This window comes from Lampetra fluviatilis, chromosome 42, assembly GCF_964198595.1.
Source record: "Lampetra fluviatilis chromosome 42, kcLamFluv1.1, whole genome shotgun sequence".
Classification (NCBI taxonomy): Eukaryota; Metazoa; Chordata; class Hyperoartia; order Petromyzontiformes; family Petromyzontidae; genus Lampetra; species Lampetra fluviatilis.
Genome location: NC_136316.1, coordinates 4,149,630 through 4,171,856, shown reverse-complemented (window position 1 = coordinate 4,171,856; position 22,227 = coordinate 4,149,630). Strand labels below are relative to the sequence as shown.

Sequence of the window (22,227 nt, the reverse complement as noted above, 5' to 3'; positions counted from 1 at the left end):
TAATTGGTAAATTTTTTATTATTTTATTATTTCCCTTCTACGTGACTTTACCGAAAGAACCAATAAGAAGTATTTTATTGGCTACAGCACATCGAGTTCTCCACTGTTGAAGCAGAATCACTATCAATGCGGGCACGTTGTAAACACAATACTGGACATGAGCCACGCACAAAGACAAAGATGCTAGCCACGAGTATAGGCTTCACACGTTGTTGGGGCAAGTGCGGCGATGAAAGCCAGCACGGCACACACACCCACAATGGGGTGGTGTGGCCAGAGGCGCCACGCCCGAGCGTCTTTGTTTCCCCAGTGCTGATCTATTCCGCACCAGGTACTCGTCAGGTGCTCATTTAACGCTGAGCGGACCTAGGGGTTAGGCCCCAGGGGCGGCTTTAGTTATTCGCCACTGTTTTTAGCCGTGAGCTGGAATCGATCTCGGGTTGCCGTTGTTCGTAGCGCAGTGCGCCAACCACTGCGCCACCGCTCCCCACGCACCCCACACACTGGTACACGACTGGTACACCACTGGTACACGTGAGTAAGCGAGCGTGATTTTGCAGGGAGATTGCAAAATCCTATTATAGGAGATTACAAACACTACAGCGGAGATCCAGCGCCCCGTTGCATCACCGTCCGCTGATGATACATCACGATGATGATGATCATCAGCTGCAACAACAGCTGCCGTACCAGTATCAGAATGTTCCAGATCATCAGCAGCAGCAGGCAACACGAAAAGCAGCTTGAGCTACATCATCAGCAGCAGCAGCAACAGCATAATCATCATCAGCTAAACCACTGCGCCACCGCTCCCTACGAACCCCACACGCGCTGATGCACGTGCGCACGTGGGCGTGATTTGAGAGGAGATTGCAAAGCCCCTCGAATCCTCGACGAAGCGCCACCGTCATTACATTTATAGCTGCCTGTTATTAAATGCGACCTTGCAACTCGGCAACAAAGACATGTTAGAATGTGCGAGTGCGCGTGCCAGCAGCGTGCGCGCGCGCGCGTGTGTGTGTGTGTTCTAGTAGCGTATGTGTTCAATTGTCTCGTAGCGTATGTGTTCAACACACACACACACACGTGTGAGTGTGTTTGTGTGTTCTAGTGGGGAGCGGCGGTGTAGCGATTAGCGCGCTGCGCTACGAACCTGGCGACCCGGGTTCAATTCAAGCTCAGGGCAAACACCAGTGGCGATTATCTGAACCGGTCATGGGCCTCCCCTAGGTCGACTCGGCCTCAAATGAGTACCTGGTGCGGTGTGTATACATCGCCACGAGGGAGAAAATGCGGCCGGGCGTGGTGCTGGCCCACCCACCCATCTCGTGTGCCGTGGTAGCTTTCATCGGGGCTCGCTAACAGCACTTGCCCCAGCAGTCTGTTACAGGCTATACGGGGGATCTTTGTATTTGTCTTTGTTCTGGTAGCGTATGTGTTCAATTGTCTGGGTACTACATATGTATATACATATGTAGTAGCTACTACATATGTAGCTACTATATGTGTAGATACTTTTGCTACTAGGATCATCAGGCAGGCGAGGGCTGCGTCGGCTGGGTCATGGAGCCCGCATGCTCAGCCACCGCATGGCCAAGCAGCTTCTGTTTGGCATGATAGAGTGGGGGGGGGGGAGATGTCACCATCGCTATCTCTATCATCATCATCATCATCGTTAAAATTATCATCGAAATATAAATATCCTCCATATAGCCTTACCGTACCGTCGGAGCAAGCGCTGTTGGGAAGAGCGTCTATGAAGGCAGGGACGGCACACGAGGGGGTGGGCGGCCAGCACCACGCCCGGCCGTCTTTGTCTCTCTCGTGGCGATGTTTTCACACTGCACCAGGTACTAATTTGAGGCTGAGTCGACCTAGGGGTGGCCTACAACCGGTTCAGATAATCGTCACCGGTGTTGGCCGTGAGCGGGAATCGAACTCGGGTCGCCGGGTTTGTAGCGCTGCGTGCAAAGCGCTACAACTCCTGCTCCCCACTAATTATTCATCTTCATCACCAGCACCCACCATCCTCAATCATTATCATCATCATCATCATTGTCGTCACCATCATCGTCACCGTCATCATGACGACCGTTATCATAATCGTCGCCATCATCCACATGATTGTTATCATCATCATCAGCATCCTAAATAATAATACAAATCATCGTCATCATCATCATCCTAATCAGCATCGTTCTCTGTGCGTGGCTCACCACAGGTTCCCATCTCTCGGCTGTGGATTCCACTGCTGAACTCGAGGCGAGGGCTGCAGAGGTGGACTCCGGGGGTGCCCAGGATCATCAGCCAGTGATACATCATGGTCATCATCATGGTCATCATCATCATCATCAGCAGCTGCAGCAGCAGCAGTATCATCATTATCAGCAGCAGCAACAGCTATTACACCACCAGCAGCGGGGCATTCAGAAGCAGCGGCAACAGCAAGACCAGATTCAGTATCAGCAGCAGCAGCAACATCAGCATCAGCAACGACATCAACAGCAGCAGCAGGACACTCAGGATCAGAGGCCGCAGCAACAGCAGCATCATCATCATCAGCAGCAACATCATCATCATCATCAGCAGCAGCAGCAGCAGCAACAACATCATGATCAGCAGTATCCTCATCATCATCATCAGCAGCACCAGCTGCAGCAGTATAACTATCCTGAGCAGGAGACGCAGGAGGAGCGGCTGGCACTCCTTCACGAAGCCTGCTCCAGGTTCTCGTTGAAGCCAAACGTCGCTCTTGCACGACCACCATCCTCATCATCCTCCTCCTCCTACATCTTTCACCTGCCCCCACGGTCCGTCGCGTCGCGCATCTTCGTGAGCGACCGCCTGTCGCTGCTATACTGCGAGGTGCCCAAGGCTGGCTGCACCAACTGGAAGAGGCTCCTGATGGTGCTGGAGGGTCGTCATCCCGGCCCCCCGGAGGTCATCTCGAGGGAGGAGGCTCACTCGAGCGGAGCGCTGGTGCGCCTCGATTCTCTCGAGCCGAGCGAGCAAAGGTTTGGGATGGGCAGCGGCTTGTCCGTGGACTCGCGAACGGTTCACGGATGTGTTCGATCCGTCGGTCGAGTCTTTATTTCTACAGCGCTCTTTCGTGCAAAAGATGCAATTCAAAGTGCTGCACAGGTCAAATAAAATATTGTTAAACGACTAAACGGCAAGAGCAATTAAAGCAATTTCCAGACAAAACAAAAACGCTTCTAGATTTGAAGCTTTCGTGACTGCAAGGATTCATATTCTTAGGTGTATTCGGTAAAGTCACGTAGGTAAAAATTTAAAATTACAATTAATAAAAATAAAATAAAAATCACGACGTTTCGGAGGCAACGTCGTGATTTTAATTTTATTTTATATTACTTTTATCAATTTTAATTTTAATGTTTAACCTACGTGACTTTACCGAAAAAACCTAAGAATAAAAAAAACAAAAACGCGTTATGATATTTTGATAGCAAAGGCATGTTAAAAAACAAACCGACAACACTATAAAATAATCTTCAGTAAAAGCAAGTTGAAAAAGGTACGTTTTTATATTCAACTTCAAATGGCTTCACGATTGCGAGGCGCTGAGGGGGGAGGGGGTCCCCTGGCAGGCTGGTCCCCAGACTAGGACTGCCCACGCTGCAGGCCGCTGTCTCCGTGAGTTTTGGTCCTGGCCCTTGGGGCGACTAAAAGACCGGAACCAGCGGCTCTGAGGGATCTTGTTGGTTCATATCTTAAAAGCGGGTTGTATGTATGTTGAACTCCTTTCGCGCCGTACGTAGCCAACCGTGATAATCGGAGGTGTGGGGGAAGGACAACAAGCTAAACACAAAAAAGCAGCTTTAAAGGAATTCGTTTTTCGATCCGGATTTCAAAGTGCATTGTTGATGGGACGTCACGGTGGCTATGAGATGTTAACTACCTCGCCTGGTATGCAGGAGGTCGTGGGTTCGATCCCGACCCTGACGCCTGTTGTATATTTGGAGTTTGCGTTGTCTCTCTCTTTCATCATCATCACGGTGGCTATGAGATGTTAACTACCTCGCCTGGTATACAGGAGGTCGTAGGTTCGATCCCGACCCTGACGCCTACTGTATATTTGGAGTTTGCGTTGTCTCTTTCTCTCATCATCATCACGGTGGCTATGCGATGTTAACTACCTCGGCTGGTATGCAGGAGGTCTGGGGGTTCGATCCCGACCCTGACGCCTGCTGCTGTATATTTGGAGTTTGTGTGTCTCTCTCTCTCTCATCACCATCACGGTGTCTAAGAGATGTTAACTACCTCGCCTGGTCTGTAGGAGGTCTGGGGGTTCGATCCCGACCCTGACACATGCTGCTGTATATATAGAGTTTGCGGTGTCTCTTTCTTTGTTGTCGCGTGGATTTTTCTCCAGGTCCTCCGGGTTTCCCCTCCACATTTAGACTAAAAATCACGCGTTTAGAGTATTTGGCTGCTATAAATGTCCACGTGATGATGGTAAGCCACTTCGTTGAGCTATCATTTGTAGCCAGGTCGCATCTGAAAAAGAGCTACATAGCTCAGCGGACCTTACCGCTAAAATAAAATTAGTTTAGCTTTTGAGTTTTTCATTTCTATCTATCTCTGAGCGGTCCTTATTCTTCCTCTCCCGAGTCGAGAGCAATAGGAGAATACTGATCGAAAGCGGGATGTTAATAGTTTTAATTACTATGATTACATCCTACTCTTGCACATTATAAAAAAAAAAGTTTTGCTGGCTGGCCGACCTCCTGCGTTGGAGGGACGGACGTACTAACGGTGGGTCACGCCCAAAGGACGTGTGGCCTCATGGTTAACATCATTTTACGAGTACTGGCGCATTCCACCATCACTTGCACCTCCCATTAGCACGGGGGGATACGTACGGTGCGAAATAAGTTCAACATGCATACATCACTGCCCATAGACTCAACACTGCCCATAGACTCAACACTGCCCATAGACTAACACTGCCCATAGACTCAACACTGCCCATAGACTAACACTGCCCATAGACTCAACACTGCCCATAGACTCAACACTGCCCATAGACTCAACACTGCCCATAGACTCAACACTGCCCACAGACTCAACACTGCCCATAGACTCAACACTGCTCATAGACTAACACTGCCCATAGACTCAACACTGCCCATAGACTCAACACTGCCCATAGACTAACACTGACCATAGACTCAACACTGCCCATAGACTCAACACTGCCCATAGACTCAACACTGCCCATAGACTCAACACTGCCCACAGACTCAACACTGCCCACAGACTCAACACTGCCCATAGACTCAACACTGCCCACAGACTCAACACTGCCCACAGACTCAACACTGCCCATAAACTCAACACTCTGCACCTCCGATAAGCACGGTCCGCTACGTACCGTTGCGAAAGAAGGCCAAAATACTTACGTACAAGTGGTGCGAGCTGGCTATTGCAGGGTTGCGCCTTTACCGCAGGTGGAGGCTGCAGAACTACACGAGCGTGCTGTTCGTGCGCGAGCCGATGGAGCGACTCGTGTCCGCCTTCCGCGATAAACTTCAGCGACCAAACCCCTACTACCAGGTACGAGTGTGAGTGTGTGTCAGTGTCAGTGTGTGTCTGAGTATCTGTGTGTGTGAGTGAATGTCAGTGTGTGTGTGTGTTAGTGTGTGTGTGTCAGTGTCTGGCAAAACAACCTCCTACCTCCTCGCGGTGCCGGACGGGCAACACTGTCGTGGGCAGTGCTGTGGGGGGAGGGCCAATGCCCATTGGCCTCTCCCCTCATGGCGTCTGTGACCACCACAGTGGCTAAACGGGGGCTCTGGACGGGTGCGAGGGGCTGGTAACCCCTCCACCTTCAATTAACCACCACTAAACTACGAATTAAACATAAACCTGTAATTAATAAGCTTGTGCCGGAGGCCCCGGGGGGTCAGGCTTTTATGACGTCTCCTGGCCAAACACCATTTGGCGGAGCCAGGAGATTGAATTTTAACCCTCGGGGCTTCTCCAGAAACAACGAAAAACCATTGCGGATGGCCACGTGGAATGTTCGAACGCTCACTGCGGAGGAGAGGCTGCCACTCCTCTGTCGGGAGCTGGACCGGTACCGCCTGGATCTCTGTGGCATTCAGGAGGTCCGGTGGACCGGTTCTGGCTCCTGCCACCATGAGGGGTGGACAGTCCTCTACTCGGGGCAGGAGACTGCCAAACAACAGGGTGTGGCTCTTCTTCTGAACAAAAGAATGAAGGGGGCGTGGGAGCGTGGCGGTGAGGTGTGGGAAGCTGTAAGCCCCAGGATACTTTGGGCTCGCCTTCCCATCAACCAGAGGCGAGGAGTGGTGGTCGTGGTTACTTATGCCCCCACCGAAGACGAACATCCGTGGAGGGATGCAGGCAAAGCCGATGAGTCGGACGCTTTCTATGACCTCCTGTCACAGGTGCTGGCTAAAGTGGCCACTCGGGACAGAGTCATCTTGTTGGGTGACTTCAATGCCCGAGTTGGTCATGATGCTGGCACCTGGTCTGGAGTGATTGGAAGGCATGGGCCAGATCAGCTCAATAATAACGGTAGGAGGCTGCTAGATTTTTGTGCAGCCCATGGGCTTGTAATTACCAACACGCTCTTCCGGCATCGGCGCATCCACACAACATCATGGATGCATGCCGGGTCCAAGCAAGAACATCTGCTGGACTACATAGTGACGGACCAGCGGATGCGAGCCCATGTCCTTGACACCAGGACCTACCGTGGAGCTGATCTGCCCTCTGACCATCGACTAGTCATCTGTAAGATGCGCCTGCCATTCTTCCACTCCGGTGGTGGGTGTACACCCAGGATCCCATTCCAACCAAAAGTGGCCTGGTCTAAGTTAGCTGATGAAAGTTGCAAGCGAGAATTTCATCATCGCTTGCAGCTGGGGTTGGCATCGTCCCCCACTCCACCTGATGTCGAGGGTAAATGGGCGAGGTTTAAGACTGTGACTCATGCAGCTGCAATGGCTGCTTTGGGTACTCGGTCCAGACCTCCCCGGGAACCCTGGCTGACGGAGGAGGTGTTCAGGTTAATTGAGAAAAAGCGACAGGCCCACTCTCATCGCCTACAGCATCCCACGTCAGAGAATGAGGAGGTTTACCGCAGCCTTCGCTCGGAGGTTCGGAGAGCCGTAAGGCGCTGTAAGGATGGGTGGTGGTCGCGGGTTGCTGAGGAGATGGAGTCTGCCTCAGTGGCCCGTGATCACAAATCACTATTTAACTCCATCAAAAAAGTAACCTGCAGCGCCACACCTATTACCATCATTAGAGGAAAAAACGGTGATCCAATCTCCGACCCCCAGGAACTGGTTTGCAGATTTGCTGAGCATTTCTGTGAGGTCCTGGGGGAGGGAAAATCTCTCAGCCAGGAAAACATCATGGCACAAAGTGGGGATAACCCTGCTGAGGCTGCGGTGCCTCAAATATTGGAAGAGGTCACCCCCTGTGAGTGGCTGGCTGAGGTACCAGCTGTTGAGGAAGTACTGAGGGCGATCCGGAGTCTGAGACCAGGGAAGGCACCGGGCAGAGATGATCTCCCAAGCGAAATGCTGAGGGAGGGTGGCGTTTGTGCACAGACTGCCCTATATGACATCATAACAACAGTCTGGACCACTGGACGGGTTCCGCAGGACTGGAAGGATGCCCTGGTGGTCCCCCTCTTTAAGAAGGGGGACCGTACCGACTGTAACAACTACAGGGGCATCTCACTCCTCAGTGTGCCGGGTAAGGTCCTGGCAAGGATTATTCAACATCGCCTTGCTAGGCACGCTGAGGAGAGGCTTGCGGAGCCCCAATGCGGTTTCAGGAAAGGGCGGTCCTGCACAGATGCCATATTTTCTGTCCGTCTGCTACAGCAGAGGTGTAGGGAATTCCAAAAAGACCTACATCTCTGCTTTATTGACCTGGTCAAGGCCTATGATACCATCAGTCGGACTGGGCTCTGGGTTGTTCTTCGTGCTTTCGGAGTCCCTGACCCTCTGCTCACGATCATTAAGGACCTTCATGATGGTGAGCGGGCCCGGGTAAAACTACGTGGCCGGGAGTCGGAGCCTTTCCCTGTACACCTTGGGGTGCGACAGGGATGTCCTCTGGCTCCCACATTATTTAACATCTATTTCGACTGCGTAGTTCGTGAAGCCTTCAATAGCTGTACCGGGGGAATTACCATTTGGTACAGATATAATGGGAGGCTGATCGACGCCCGGGTGCGATCAAGGGATGGCTCCCTATTGGTCAACCACGTTATGTATGCCGATGATTTGGTAATAGCTGCTCATTCAGAAGAGGAGTTGGAGACGCTGCTGCTGAGACTGGAGCGTGCCACTAAGAGGTGGGGCCTTACCATCAGCCCCACCAAAACTAAGCACCTGCCTGGGTATTTTGTACCATCTGGCACTCCACCCCCACAACTCCCAATCGGTGATGGGGCAGTTGTGGAGAGAGTGGAGAGTTTCCCATACCTGGGCAGTGTGCTTATGACCGGCTCCAGTTTATCAGCAGAGGTCTCACTCCGAATCAGTCGAGCGGCAATATCTTTTCATCGGTTGCGTAACGCTGTGTGGAAGCTACCTGGTCTGTCGCTCCGCACGAAGCTTCAGGTCTTCTCGGCCACGGTCATTCCCTCCCTTCTCTACGCTTGCGAAACGTGGACCCCCCTAGTGGAGCATCTTCGCCGGTTGGAAACATTTAGGCTGGCCTGCCTACGATCCATCCTGGGTTTAACCAGGCTGGATTGTGTGAGGAGCTCACAAGTCCTTGAAAGATCTGGGCAAAGTCCTATCAGTGAGCTCCTCCGGCAGGCAAGGCTGCGTTGGCTGGGTCATGTAGCCCGCATGCCCAGCCACCGCATGCCTAAACAGCTTTTGTTCGGCCGGATCGAGGGGGCTAAACGGGCGCGGCACGGGCTAGAGAAGAGATGGAGTGATGTGGTACAGGAGGACGTGGAGCTGAGTGGACTTGCCGATGACTGGTACCAGCGGTGTCAAGATCGGCCTCAGTGGAGGAGGCTCGTGAAGGACGCTACTGGGCAGTTGGAGGCAGTCGCCCTCCAACAACAACGGAGGGCGGAGGAGCGACGCTCACAACAACGAGCGGAGCGCTGGGTGGCTAAAGCACAGCAAGTTGGCACAGTAGGGGGCACAGGTGGTGCATCAGCCACTCGTCTCGGTCATCTCGGTCAGTCGACCCGTGGCACCTGGGTCTGCCCCGTGACCTCCTGCCAGCGGGCGTTCGACACTTCACGTGGCCTCAGGGTGCACATGGCCTGGCACAAGCGTCGTGGTGACGTCACCGCCACTTAGTGGCGAATGGCGGTTGTTGTTTGTTGTTGTGTCAGTGTGTGTGTGTCAGTGTCAGTGTGTCAGTGTGTGTATGTGTATGTCAGTGTGTGTGTGTGAATGTCAGTGTGTGTGTGTGTGTGTTAGTGCGTGTGTCAGTGTGTGTCAGTGTGTGTGTGAATGTCAGTGTGCTTGTGTGTTAGTGTGTGTGTGTTAGTGTGTGTGTCAGTGTGTGTGTGTGTCAGTGTGTGTGCCAGCGTGCGTGTGTAAGCGAATCCTGGCGACCCGAATTCGATTCCAGCTCACAGCCAAAATCAGTGATGATTATCCGAACCGGTCCTGGGCCTCTCATAGGTAGACTCAGTCTCAAATGAGTACCTGGTGCGATGTGTAAACATCGTCACTAGGGAGACAAAGGCGGCCGGGCATGGTGTTGGACACCCACCCCCTCGTGTGCCGTGCCGGTCTTCATAGGTGCTCGCTAACAGCACTTGCCTCAACAGTCTGTTAAGGCTATACGGGGGATCTTTGTGTTAGTGTTTTTGTCTGTGGAGAGCGGTAGTGTAGTTGTTAGAGCGCTGTGCTATGGACCCGCTCACGGCCAACACCAGTGACGATTGTCTGAACCGGTCCTGGGCCTCCATTAGGTCTACTCAGCCTCAAACAGACCTCTGGAACAAGTGCTGTTAGTGAGCACCTATGAAGACCGACACGGCAGACGAGAGCCAGCACTAACCCACATACAAACAAAGATAAAAATCCGCCGTATAGCCTTGCCAGACTGTTGGGGCAAGTGCCGTTAGCGAGTGACGTCGCCACGGCGCTTTTGCCAGGCCATGTGCACGTTTCAGGCCACGTGAAGTGTCGAGCGCCCGCTGGCAGGAGGTCACGGGTCGACCGACTGGCCGATGCACCACCTGTGCCCCCTACACAGACAAAGATCCCCTGTATAGCCTTGACAGAATGTAGGGGAAAGTGCTGTTAGCGAGCACATATGAAGGCCGGAACGGTACACGAGGGGGTGGGTGGCCAGCACCATGCCCGACCGCCTATCTCTCCCCAGTGGCGATGTTTACACGTCGCACCAGGTACTCATTTGAGGCTGAGTCGACCTAGGGGAGGCTCAGGACCGGGTTCAGATAATCGTCCCCTACACAACAACAACCGCCATTCGCCACTAAGTGGCGGTGACGTCACCACGACGCTTGTGCCAGGCCATGTGCACCTTGAGGCTACCACGTGAAGTGTCGAACGCCCGCTGGCAGGAGGTCACCGGGCAGACCCAGCAGGTGCCACGGGTCGACTGACCGAGATGACCAACAAATACAAAGATAAAGATCCCCCGTATAGCCTTAACAGACTGTAGGGGCAAGTGCTGTTAGCGAGCACCTTGGAGAGCGAGATGACCAACAGACACACAGACACACGCACGCGCGTGCCCTCACTTCGCCCCCCCCCCCTACCCCCCCCCACCACCACCGCCGTTGTGGGGTTGCCAGTCCACCGTCGGCCGCTCCATCATCTCGCGCTACCGCCGGAACGCAAGCGCCGAGTCCCTGAGCACGGGACGCGACGTCACCTTCGGCGAGTTTGCTCGCTTCCTCCTCGACCCGCTGCGCCCACCCGGCTCCGCCGACCCCCACTGGGAGGCGGCTCACCGCCTCTGCCTGCCCTGCGCCCTCCCCTACGGCTTCGTGGGCAAGCTGGAGAGCGCGCCGCAAGACTCGGACGTCCTCCTCCGCCGGGCTGGGGCGCCGCGCGGGCTCGCGTACCCGCAGGCCGCGAGGGGCCGTGGCCGTGGCCGTGAGTCGTCGGTGTCGCTCGCCGGACGGTACCTGTCGCTGCTGAGCGCGGCCACGCGGCGTGCCCTCTACGCCGCCTACTACCGCGACTACGCCTTGTTCGGGTACCCGAGGCCGGCCGCTGTGCGGTGACGATTTGTGTCGCGGTGGTGGGGAGCGGTGGCGCTGCGGTCACGGCTGCTGACACCGGTGACGAATTATCTGCACCGGTCCTGGGCCTCTTCCCCCCCCCCCCCTAGGTAGACTCTGGTGCGGTGTAGTAAACATCGCCGCTGGGGAGACAAAGGCGGCCGGGCGAGGTGTTGGCCACCCCACCTCCTCGTGTGCCGTGCCGGCCTTCATAGGTTGCTGCTCGCTAACAGCACTTGCCTCAACAGTCTGTTGAGGCTATACGGGGGATCTTTGTCTTTGGTGGTGGTGGTGATGTGACGGCCAGTGCGTTTGGTTGAATGAGTGAGGCCAGCGTAGCACAGTCTGGTTTCTCATTCGGTGTGGCGAATACAAAACAAATATCATCCGTACCGTGAATGCCACGTGCTGGCTCGGGTCAAATATGGCAGTGGAAAATGCCGTGTTATCGATTGACTAGTCTCTAACGGAGGACTTTATAGACGAGGGGTCGGCAAATAAAATGACAACATACTCTTTGCTTCTTTCGGTAAAGTCACGTAGAGAGAAAATTAATAGATCGGCAACACAAGCAACCGTCATCAGGTGAGACAAACACAGAGAACAGGTTGAACAACTAAATATGTGACGCGTGCCAATACGAGGCGGTGGTGGTCCTTCATAAATAACCGTCACGCAGCGGCCCTTAATGAGCCGCACGCACCTCCAGAGCCGCAGATTGCCGATCTCTGCCCATGGTGAACTGGACTTCCATGGTAAACTGGACTTCCATGGTGAACTGGACTTCCATGGTAAACTGGACTTCCATGGTGAACTGGACTTCCATGGTAAACTGGACTTCTATGGTGAACTGGACTTCCATGGTGAACTGGACTTCCATGGTGAAATGGACTTCCATGGTGAACTGGACTTCCATGGTGAAATGGACTTCCATGGTGAACTGGACTGCCGTGGTGAACTGGACTTCCATGGTGAATTGGACTTCCATGGTAAACTGGACTTTTATGGTGAACTGGACTTCAATGGTAAACTGGACTTCCATGGTGAACTGGACTTGCATGGTGAACTGGACTTCCATGGTGAACTGGACTTCCATGCTGAACTGGACTTCCATGGTGAACTGGACTGCCATGGTGAACTGGACTTCCATGGTGAACTGGACTGCCATGGTGAACTGGACTTCCATGGTAAACTGAACTTCCATGGTGAACTGGACTTCCATGGTGAACTGGACTGCCATGGTGAACTGGACTGCCATGGTGAACTTGACTGCCATGGTGAACTGGACTTCCATGGTGAACTGGACTCCCATGGTGAACTGGACTGGCGTGGTAAAATGTACTTCTATGGTGAACTGGAGTCCCACGGTAAACTTGACTTACATGGTGAACTGGACTCCCATGGTGAACTTGACTTACATGGTGAACTCGACTTCCATGGTAAACTGGACTCACACAGTAAACTGGACTTACATGGTGAACTGGACTCCCATGGTGAACTGAACTCCCATGGTGAACTGAACTCCCATGGTGAACTGAACTTCCATGGTCAGGGATCGGCAACCAACGTAACAAGAAGAGCCACTTTTTTTTCGAATTTCAAGATCCGCGTGTGGATCCGAAGCCGTGTAGGTTGCCGAACCCTGCCCATAGACAGACCCAGTCGCTGGTGGAGCCGTAGACTCCTCTCTGTAGCCACAGAGGTGAATTCATCCTTGCCAAGGAGTAATATTTGCTAATCATTACGGGGTTCTGATTTGTGAATGCAATTGCATAATCGATTGTCTTCATGCGTGCCAAAGTTGCTTATCCACCATAACACAACGTTACCTTTTATTACAAATTCAAGTTATAAAGACGATGTTGCCATAGCGGTGGTGTGTTAACGGTGAAAACACCGTGGGGGAAGGAATCGTCATGCTCCCACGCCCACAACCGCCCACCGCAGTACACGTGGGTGGGGTAAAGCGTGGGTGCTCGCTCGCCTCTTTCACGTCTTCTCGCTGGCCGTGGAAGAGTAGGCCAAAACGCCCTCCGCTACTCGAGAGGCTCTCCAATGGAGACCGCTTCATGCCAGCGGTGGAGTGAGCGAGCTATTGCAGGGCTGCGCCTTTAACTTGGTTAAAGGTCAAATGCTGTGAGTCCCCGGCGATCCGAGTGAGTTCGATTTACGGAACAGCGGGGTCACCTTGAATTCCGCGCGGTTCTCTCGCTGCACCTTAGCATATCACGGTGAAGTATGGTCAAACGACTCGCTTCGACGGGGACCACGTGGGGAACGACTTCATCCAGCAGTGGATTGATGGAAGGGGTTGTGAACCTTGTATTTTTTTTACGTAACGAAAAATAGTCCACAAATTTATCGAGACTCTGTGTATATGTGAATGGTAAATATATAGAGCGTGTGTTATTTAATATACGTAACCTTTATAATTTAACGTTTGTTAACGGACTGTTAATTGAATCATTGTATCCTCCATACAAATAAATTATGAGATTATATACGAATGTCCTAATTGTGATGCGTGTCTCTGGGTCCCGATGTTGTAAATATGCCCGTGGGTAAGACTCAAACGAGACCATCATCACGAGCACACAGCACAGAGGGCGTGTAAAGTGGCTTTTGGCAATCCAGTACTGTAGATCCTGATGAATGTCAGATTTCCCCCATCACTTGTTTCTCTCTCTCTCTCTCTCACCTCTTCCTGCTCTCCACTGAACTGGGGGCGACGTGCTAACGAGGTTGAGACAGGAAGCGAAGAAGGTAAACCGTGAGGAGGAGGTGGATGGAGTGAGAGATGAGTGAGAGAGGTGGAGGGTCACAGGGAGGGAGGGAGGAGTTGGAGGAGGGGGTGGAGGAGGAGGTGGAGTGAGGGAGGGAGGGAGGATGGAGGTGGAGGGGTGAGGTGGAGGAGGCAGGTAACTGGGGTAACGGCGAGGAGGAGGTGGAGGAGGTGGAGGAGGTGGAGGAGGTGGAGGAGGTTTAGTGAGGGAGGTGAAGGGTCACAGACAGGGAGGGAGGGAGGAGTTGGAGGAGGGGGTGGAGGAGGAGGTGGAGTGAGGGAGGGAGGAAGGATGGAGGTGGAGGGGTGAGGTGGAGGAGGCAGGTAACTGGGGTAACGGCGAGTTGGAGGAGGCAGGTAACTGGGTAACGGTGAGGAGGAGGAGGGGCTCTATAACAGCAGAGCGGTCCAGAGGGAGGCGATGGTACAGTGAGTGAACGGAGGCGTTCCTACAGGGAGTCAGACATCACACACATATATATATAGCCCTGTAGGTACAGCAGTAGGGATACACAGACCTGTATCGACCTGTCCGGATAGAGTTGTCTTCACATAGACGTGCAGACAGAGCTGTCTAGGCAGACACACCTGTAAAGACGGACACACACCTGCAGAAATGGACGTGTCGGTGAAGACCTGCACACTTCAATGTAGAGCTGCAGAGATATCCGGAGAGAGATAGTTTTGATTGTTATAGACTCGTCGATTTTGTATTTTCATAGTGCGATGTAGGCAGCTGTAGAGACACACCTGCCGAGATCGATCTGCAAACACAGGTAGACAGAGACACACCTGACGAGATCGATCTGTAAACACAGGTAGACAGAGAGACACCTGACGAGATAGATCTGTAAACACAGGTAGACAGAGAGACACCTGACGAGATCGATCTGTAAACACAGGTAGACAGAGACACACCTGACGAGATCGATCTGTAAACACAGGTAGACAGAGAGACACCTGACGAGATCGATCTGTAAACACAGGTAGACAGAGACACACACCTGCACGTTACGACAGAGGGAGAGTACACAAACACGCAGCACTCACCTGGAGATCGCAGATGGTGAAAACGATTTCTCAGGTACGTAACGCTACTACTGCTGCTGCTGCTGATACTGATACTGCTTCTGCTGCTGCAGATACTGCTGATAATGCCGCTGCTGCTGCTGCTGTTGCTACTATTGATAATGATATTGTTGCTGATACAACTGCTGCTGCTCCTGCTGCTACTGCGGATGATGCTGCTACTGCTGCTGGTATCGATCGTAACAGCCCGGCGTTTCGCTTGTCAACCAAATAATGAGAGCGCCTTTCAGAAGGCGTGATTCAAAAAGTTGTAGAAAGTTGACTCCCTCCCCCCCCAGATGTGCCGGTGACAAGTTGATCCAACAGGTTTACAACAATTGTCGACCCCACGTCAAGAATGTTTTTGTAGGCATTGATGCCTCTACACGCTACACACAATAGAGCCAGTAGGTACTGTCGAGATCGATCTGTATACACAGTTAGACAGACACACACATGACGAGCTAGATCTGTATACTGATGTTTCTACTGATATCACCCACTCACACACCCACTCACTCGCTCACTCCCCCATCCACCCACTCAGCCACTTAACTACTAACTCCCTCATCCACACATTCACTCACTCACCCACCCCACTCACTCACCCACCCCACTCACTCACCCACCCACTTACTCACTCAAAACAATGGTGAACGGCGAGAACTAGGGGATGGAGGCCAGTTTAAAGAGGCGAGCTTTCAAGATGGGACTTTAATATCTCTAACGACTCTGATTGTCGTATTAGCAAGGGCAAAGCGTTGTTCCAAAACTTGGGAGCTGCACTGGCAAAAAATCCCCATCACCCTCAGGGAGAGCCCTTGACCTCTAAGTCCTTAGAAGGCGACGATGCGAATATATCAGGGACCTCGTTTGAGAATGAACGTGGATCAGTTCCTGCAGACACTGCGGGACTAACCACATCGAGTGCCTTGCAGGGCAGCGGCTAGCAGGATCTCACAGTCCACTCGAGACTTGAGTGGTAGCCGGTGCAGAGACGGGATAGCGGCTGTGTGATGTGCAGACCCGAAACGGTGTGCGCATTCGGACATGTTGATGATGATGATGATAATGTTGTTGTTGTTGTTGATTCGGGGTCAGGACAGATGCGAAGGAGGATCTATCCTCAACTCCGATGACCTGTGATCTTTGCAGGAACCTATTTCGTCTTCTCCATTCCGGGTAAGGTCACTTCGTAAGTAGGATAATCGCCGTCTCGGTGTATCAAGTCGTTGGCAGCGAAATGCGCCAACCACATTGTGTCACTTCGCGAGTGTTTCTTTTTAAAATCGACGTATTTAAACACATTCCTGCGGAGGGAGCTGGTAGGAACGTTGGGTTGCTCGGTCAATGGCCAGGGTCAACGGCGGCGTGGTGTATTCCGCAAATATGGCCGACTGTGAGGGCGGGCACAAGCCGGCATGAGTAGGTTAAACGTTGAGTTTTATAAGGGCACCACGGGGTGACCAGCCCCTCCCCACCCAGCCCCACCCCTCCCACCCCCAACCCAGCCCCACCCACCCTACCCAGCCCCTCCCCACCCAGCCCCTTCCCCACCCTCCCCACCCAGCCCCTCCCCACCCTCCCCACCCAGCCCCTCCCCTCCCCATCCAGCCCCACCCTCCCCACCCAGCCCATCCCCACCCTCCCCACCCATCCCCTCCCTCCCCACCCAGCCCCTCCCTGCACGATGGACACAATAATCCCCTGTGGGCTGATGTAACCAGGATGTTCCTACCAGTATAAATAGGGTTAGTCCTCGACTCGCGTGCGGTGTTCGCACAACGCGATTTTGCCCTTCGTGAACACGCGTCACTCGTTATAACGCGGAACACGCCCGTTATAGCGCGGTTTCTGAGCGGGCGGCTAAGAACTACTTTCTTGAGCTGCGCAAAACGAATCACCTTCGTCACGCGGACAAATGCCGCGATACGATAAAAAAATAATCCCAATTAGAACTCATAATTATCATAATCATAACGCGCACCCTAACTCAGAGCCACAACTTGCTTTTAACTTTTTTGAACTGTATAAAATAGTTGTTTTATGTTAATGTGTGTGTGTAACGATGTGATGATGCGGATTTTGGTGGCAGATTTGTGCCAGAACGGACGCCACACATGTTCTAACCCAAAGTAAATTAGACTTGACCATCATCATCAATCATGATCAACTTTTCGATAATTATCGTTATCATCATCATTAACCGCACTCCCATCATCATCATCAGCAAAGACAAAGATCCCCCGTCTAGGCTCAACAGACTATAGCGGCAAGTGCTGTTAACGAGCACCTATGAAGGCCGACAACGGCACACGAGGGGGTGGGTGGCTAGCACCACGCCCGACCGCCTTTGTCTCCCCAGTGGCGATGTTTATCACACCGCACCAGGTACTCACTTGAGGCTGAGTAGACTTAGGGGAGGCTCAGAACCGGTTCAGATAATCATCATTGCTGGTGTTGGCCGTGAGTTTGAATCGAATTCGGGTCGCCGGCTTTGTAGCACAATGCGCTAACCGCTACACCACCGCTCCCCACTACACACAAAGACAAATATCTCCCGTGTAGCCTCAGCAGACTATTCGGGCAAGTGCTGTTAGCGAGCACCAATGAATGCCGACAACGGCACACGAGGGGATGGGTGGCCAGCACCACGCCCGACCGCCTTTGTCTCCCCAGTGGCGATGTTTACACACCGCACCAGCCACTCATTTGAGTCTGAGTCGACCTAGAGGGGGGGGAGTGCCCAGGACCGGCTCACGTAATAATCGCTGTCGTTCGCCCGTGAGCGTGGAATCGAACTCGCGTCGCCGGTGTTCGCGGCGCAGCGTAGCGCTAACCACCGCGCCACCGCTCCCCGTCAACAGCTCCTGCTGCCGCAAACCGTCGGTCCGTGCCCCGACCATGACCGCCTTCCGCGGGGTCTTCACGCGCCCCTTCCTCCGCGCCCTCGCGTCGGAGCTCGCGGGCACCGCCCTCTTCCTGCTCCTCTCCCTCGGCTCCGTCGTTGCCTGGGCCGGCTCCGACAGCAGCCCCGGGGTGACCCACACCTCGCTCGCCTTCGGCCTCTCGCTCGCCACGGCAGTCCACTGCTTCGGGCACGTGAGCGGGGCACACCTGAACCCCGCCGTCACGGTCGCGATGCTCGCGGCGCGCAGGACGACGCTCGCCAAAGCTGCTCTCTACGTTGTCGCCCAGTGCCTCGGGGCGACGGTGGGCGCTGGGCTACTCGTGGCCGTCACTCCCGAGGAGTTCCGCGGGTCACTGGGGGTCACGCGGGTGAGGCTTCGTTGGTTGTGCGCGTGTTTTCAAAAGAAATGTTAATGAGAAATTTTTTTTTTTTCGATTTAAAGCTTTCGTGACTGCAGGGATTCATCTTGTTGGTTCTTTCGGTAAAGTCACGTAGAAGGGAAATAATAAAATAATAAAAATAAAACATAATGAAATAATTCTCACGACGTTTCGGCCACAACGCAAGCAGCCGTCCTCAGGTGAAGACCAGGAACCAAGAAGATTCTTTCGCACCGTACGTAGCCAACCGTGTCGATCGGATATGCGGGGTAAGGCCAACACATCGATGCCCCATTGGCACACACAACACACACAACACACCACCACCACGTCCTTCTCCCACCCTCCCCCCTCTCTCTCCACTCCCCCGCCGCCCAGGTGAGGGAGGGTCTGGGCGTGGGCCGCGCCTTCCTGGTGGAGGCGGCGGCCACGCTGCTGCTCGTCCTCGCAGTCTTCTCCGCGGGAGACGCGCGGCGCCGCGACTCCTCGTCGGGGCCTCTCGCCATCGGCCTCAGCGTCACCGCGGGGCACCTCTTCGCTGTACCGCACCCCACCCCAGCCCCCCCCCCCCTCCAGCCCCCATCCCCCACCCCAGCCCCCACCCCCCTCCAGCCCCCTCACCCCCTCCAGCCCCCATGCCCCACCCCCCCCACCCCCACAGCCCCCAAGCCCCACCAGCCCTCACAGCCCCACCCCCCACCCCCCCAGCCACCCCCTCCAGCCCACCCACCCCAACCCCCGAAGCCCTCCCCCCCTCCCCAGCCCGCCCACTCCCCAGTCCCCCCACCCCCAGTCCACCCACCCCCCAGCCCACCCCCCCCCACCCCCCAACCCCCCTAGCCCCCCCCCACTCCCCAGCCCCCCCACCCCCCAACAGCCCCCAGCCCCCACAGCCCCCGTAGCCACCCCACCCCACCCCCCTCTCCAGCCCCCCACACTGCAAACTCCAAATATACAGCAGCAGGCGTCAGGGTCGGGACAGAACCCACGACCTCCTGTATACCAGGCGAGGTAGTTACCATCTTCTAGCCACCGTGATGATGATGAGAGACACTGCAAACTCCAAATATACAGCAGCAGGCGTTAGGGTCGAGATCGAACCCACGACCTCCTGTATACCAGGCGAGGTAGTTAACATCCCCTAGCCACCGTGATGATGATGATGAGAAAGAAAAAAACACCGCAAACTCCAAATTTCCAGCAGGCGTCAGGGTCGGGACAGAACCCACGATCTCCTGATATACCAGGCGAGGAAGTTAACATCTCCTAGCTACCGTGATGATGATGAGTGAGAGAAACACGGCAAACATCAAATATACAGCAGTAGGCGTCAGGGTCGAGATCGAACCCACGACCTCCCGTAAACCAGGCGAGGTAGTTAACATCTCCTAGCCACCGTGATGATGATGAGTGAGAGACACCGCAAACTCCAAATATACAGTAGGCGTCAGGGTCGGGATGGAACCCACGAAAAGCCACCGTGGCGCCCGATGACGTCTCAAGGCAATGGTATCCGTGTGGTGACGTTTCGGGCAATGGACCTCCCTGTGATTGACAGGGGTTGCCAATACCTCCCTGTTTACCCCCCCCCCTCCTGCTTGTGTGCCCCTGCCGGCCAGATCCCGTACACTGGTGCCTCCATGAACCCCGCGCGCTCATTGGGACCGGCCCTCCTCATGGGAAGCTTCGATGACCACTGGGTTAGTCCATTCCTCGAATGGGGGTGATTTGACATGGGGGTGTGTCGTGTACGCATCGTTGATTGGTTCTCGCCCACAGCACTTGCCCCTCAAGGCTATACGGAGGATCTTTGTGTTTGTTCTTGACTTAAAGCTTTCGTGACTGCAGGAATTCATATGCTTGGGTCTTTCGGTAAAGTCATGTAGATAGGTTCAACCCAGCAGCTTAAATATACGCTGCCAAGCCTGGTGGTGTTTCATTCAGACGCTGTCTTTCCCACAGACCTGTTCTTCACCTGAGGACGGCTGCTTGCGTTGTGGCCGAAACGTCGTGAGAATTATTTTATTATGTTTTATTTTTATTATTGTATTATTTCCCTTCTACGTGACTTTACCGAAAGAACCAAGAAGATGAATCCCTGCAGTCACGAAAGCTTTAAATCGAAATTTAAAAACTACAACGTTTCGATCGCAACACACGCAATCGATTGCTTGTGTTGCGATCGAAACGTCGTAGTTTTTTTTTGCTATTTTGTTATCTTATTTGAACCTATCTACGTGACTTTACCGAAAGACTCTAGAATATTTTCGTGTTTGTTGTATGTGGGGAGCGCTCGCGTAGGGGTTAGCGCTGCGATGCTCACGGCCAACACCCGTGACGATGATCATAACCGGTCCTGGGCCTCCCCTAGGTGGACTCAGCCTCAAATGAGTATGTGGTGTGTAAAAATTGCCACGAGGGAGACAAAGGCGGTCGGGCGTGGTACTGGCCGCCCATCCCTTCGTGTGCCGTGTCGGCCTTCGGAGGTGCTACTCGCTAACAGCACTTGCCCCAACAGCCTGTTAAAAGCGATAGGGCGGATCTTCGTCTCGAGCGCAATTATATTTTCGTCAGCTGCGAAACTCTGTGCAGAATATAGCTGCCTCCACCACCCCCCCCCCCCCATTTCTGTCCCTCTCTCTCACCGTCTGTCTCTCTCTTTGCCCCCCTCCTTCTCTCTCTCTCTCCCTCCCTCATCTCTGTCTACGTCTCTCTCCTTGCCCCCCCCCCCTTTCTCAACGTCTCTGTCTCTCTGCCCCCCCCCCCGCCCCCGCCCCCATCTCTGTCTCTCTCACCGTCTGTCTCTCTCTGCCTCCTCGCTTTCTTAACGTTTCTGTCTCTCTGCCCCCCCCCCCTTTATCTCTCTCCCCCCCCTCCCTCATCTCCGTCTCTATCTCTGCCCCCCCCCTTTCTCAACGTCTCTGTTTCTCTGCCCCCCCCCGCCCTCATCTCTGTCTCTCTCTATGCCCCCCCCCTCTCTCAACGTCTCTGTCTCTCTCCCCCCCACCTCCCCCACCTCCGTCTCTCTCCAACTACCCCCCCCCCCCTTTCTCAACGTCTCTGTCTCTCTTCCCCCCCGCCCTCATCTCTGTCTCTCTCTCTGCCCCCCCTCTCTCAACGTCTCTCTCTCCCCCCCACCTCTCCCACCTCCGTCTCTCTCTAACTGCCCCCCCCCCACCGCGCTCTCTCTGACCCAAGGTCTACTGGGTTGGCCCCACGGTGGGCGCCGTGGTGGCGGGAGCCGCCTACCGCTTCCTGCTGTGCCCGGACTTGGAGCCTCCGGCTCGTGGCCCTTCGGAATCGCGCACGGACTCGGAGCCGCAGTGGCCGCGGTGGCCGGAGCAGCTGGCCCCCCGGGATGACGACGAGAGGCTGGCGGTCGTCCACGAACTCTCCCCGCCACCCCACGCCGAGCGAGACCCCGAGCGCCTCGTGCTGAGCCCCACGGTGCACGTGATCCAGCTGGAGCGGTCCGGGGGAGACCACGCGCAGCGCAAACGCAGCTCCTCCGAGCTGTGACGAATGGGGTGCGTGGGTGAGTGAGTGGATAGGTGAGTGGGTAGGTGAGTGATTGGGTAGGTGAGTGAATGGGTAGGTGAGTGTGTGGGTGAGTGAGTGGGTAGGTGAGTGGGTAGGTGAGTGGGTAGGTGAGTGAGTGGGTAGGTGAGTGGGTAGGTGAGTGGGTAGGTGAGTGGGTAGGTGAGTGGGTAGGTAGGTGAGTATGTGCGTGGGTGAGTGATTGGGTAGGTGAGTGGGTAGGTGAGTGGGTAGGTGAGTGGGTAGGTGAGTGGGTAGGTAGGTGAGTGGGTAGGTGAGTGTGTGAGTAGGTGAGTGGGTAGGTGAGTGGGTA

At 54.3% G+C, this 22,227-nt stretch overlaps 2 protein-coding genes across 2 annotated transcripts; both read left to right on the top strand.

Annotated features, from left to right (window-relative positions):
- Positions 1-2,320: 2,320 nt before the first annotated feature.
- LOC144946727 (carbohydrate sulfotransferase 8-like) lies at positions 2,321-11,239 on the top strand. The gene is made up of 4 exons (XM_078875857.1): positions 2,321-2,335; positions 2,740-3,014; positions 5,472-5,577; positions 10,805-11,239. Exons 1-4 carry the CDS (start codon positions 2,321-2,323, stop codon positions 11,237-11,239), a joined length of 831 nt encoding a protein of 276 aa, XP_078731983.1.
- Positions 11,240-17,990: 6,751 nt separating this feature from the next.
- On the top strand, positions 17,991-21,931 carry LOC144946741 (aquaporin AQPAn.G-like). Its single transcript, XM_078875873.1, has 4 exons — positions 17,991-18,365; positions 18,756-18,917; positions 19,997-20,077; positions 21,576-21,931. Exons 1-4 carry the CDS (start codon positions 17,991-17,993, stop codon positions 21,894-21,896), a joined length of 939 nt encoding a protein of 312 aa, XP_078731999.1. The 3' UTR covers positions 21,897-21,931.
- The last annotated feature ends 296 nt before the right edge of the window (positions 21,932-22,227 follow it).

Bases quoted from the DNA above. Each gene is read 5' to 3' on its own strand.
- LOC144946727 (XM_078875857.1), top strand. The intron at 3,015-5,471 runs GTTTGGGATGGG...CCTTTACCGCAG, and splicing joins CTCGAGCCGAGCGAGCAAAG to GTGGAGGCTGCAGAACTACA. The intron at 5,578-10,804 runs GTACGAGTGTGA...TGGGGTTGCCAG, and splicing joins GACCAAACCCCTACTACCAG to TCCACCGTCGGCCGCTCCAT.
- LOC144946741 (XM_078875873.1), top strand. From the start codon at position 17,991: ATGACCGCCTTCCGCGGGGTCTTCACGCGCCCCTTCCTCCGCGCCCTC. The intron at 18,918-19,996 runs GTACCGCACCCC...CCTGCCGGCCAG, and splicing joins CCGCGGGGCACCTCTTCGCT to ATCCCGTACACTGGTGCCTC. The intron at 20,078-21,575 runs GTTAGTCCATTC...CTCTGACCCAAG, and splicing joins GAAGCTTCGATGACCACTGG to GTCTACTGGGTTGGCCCCAC.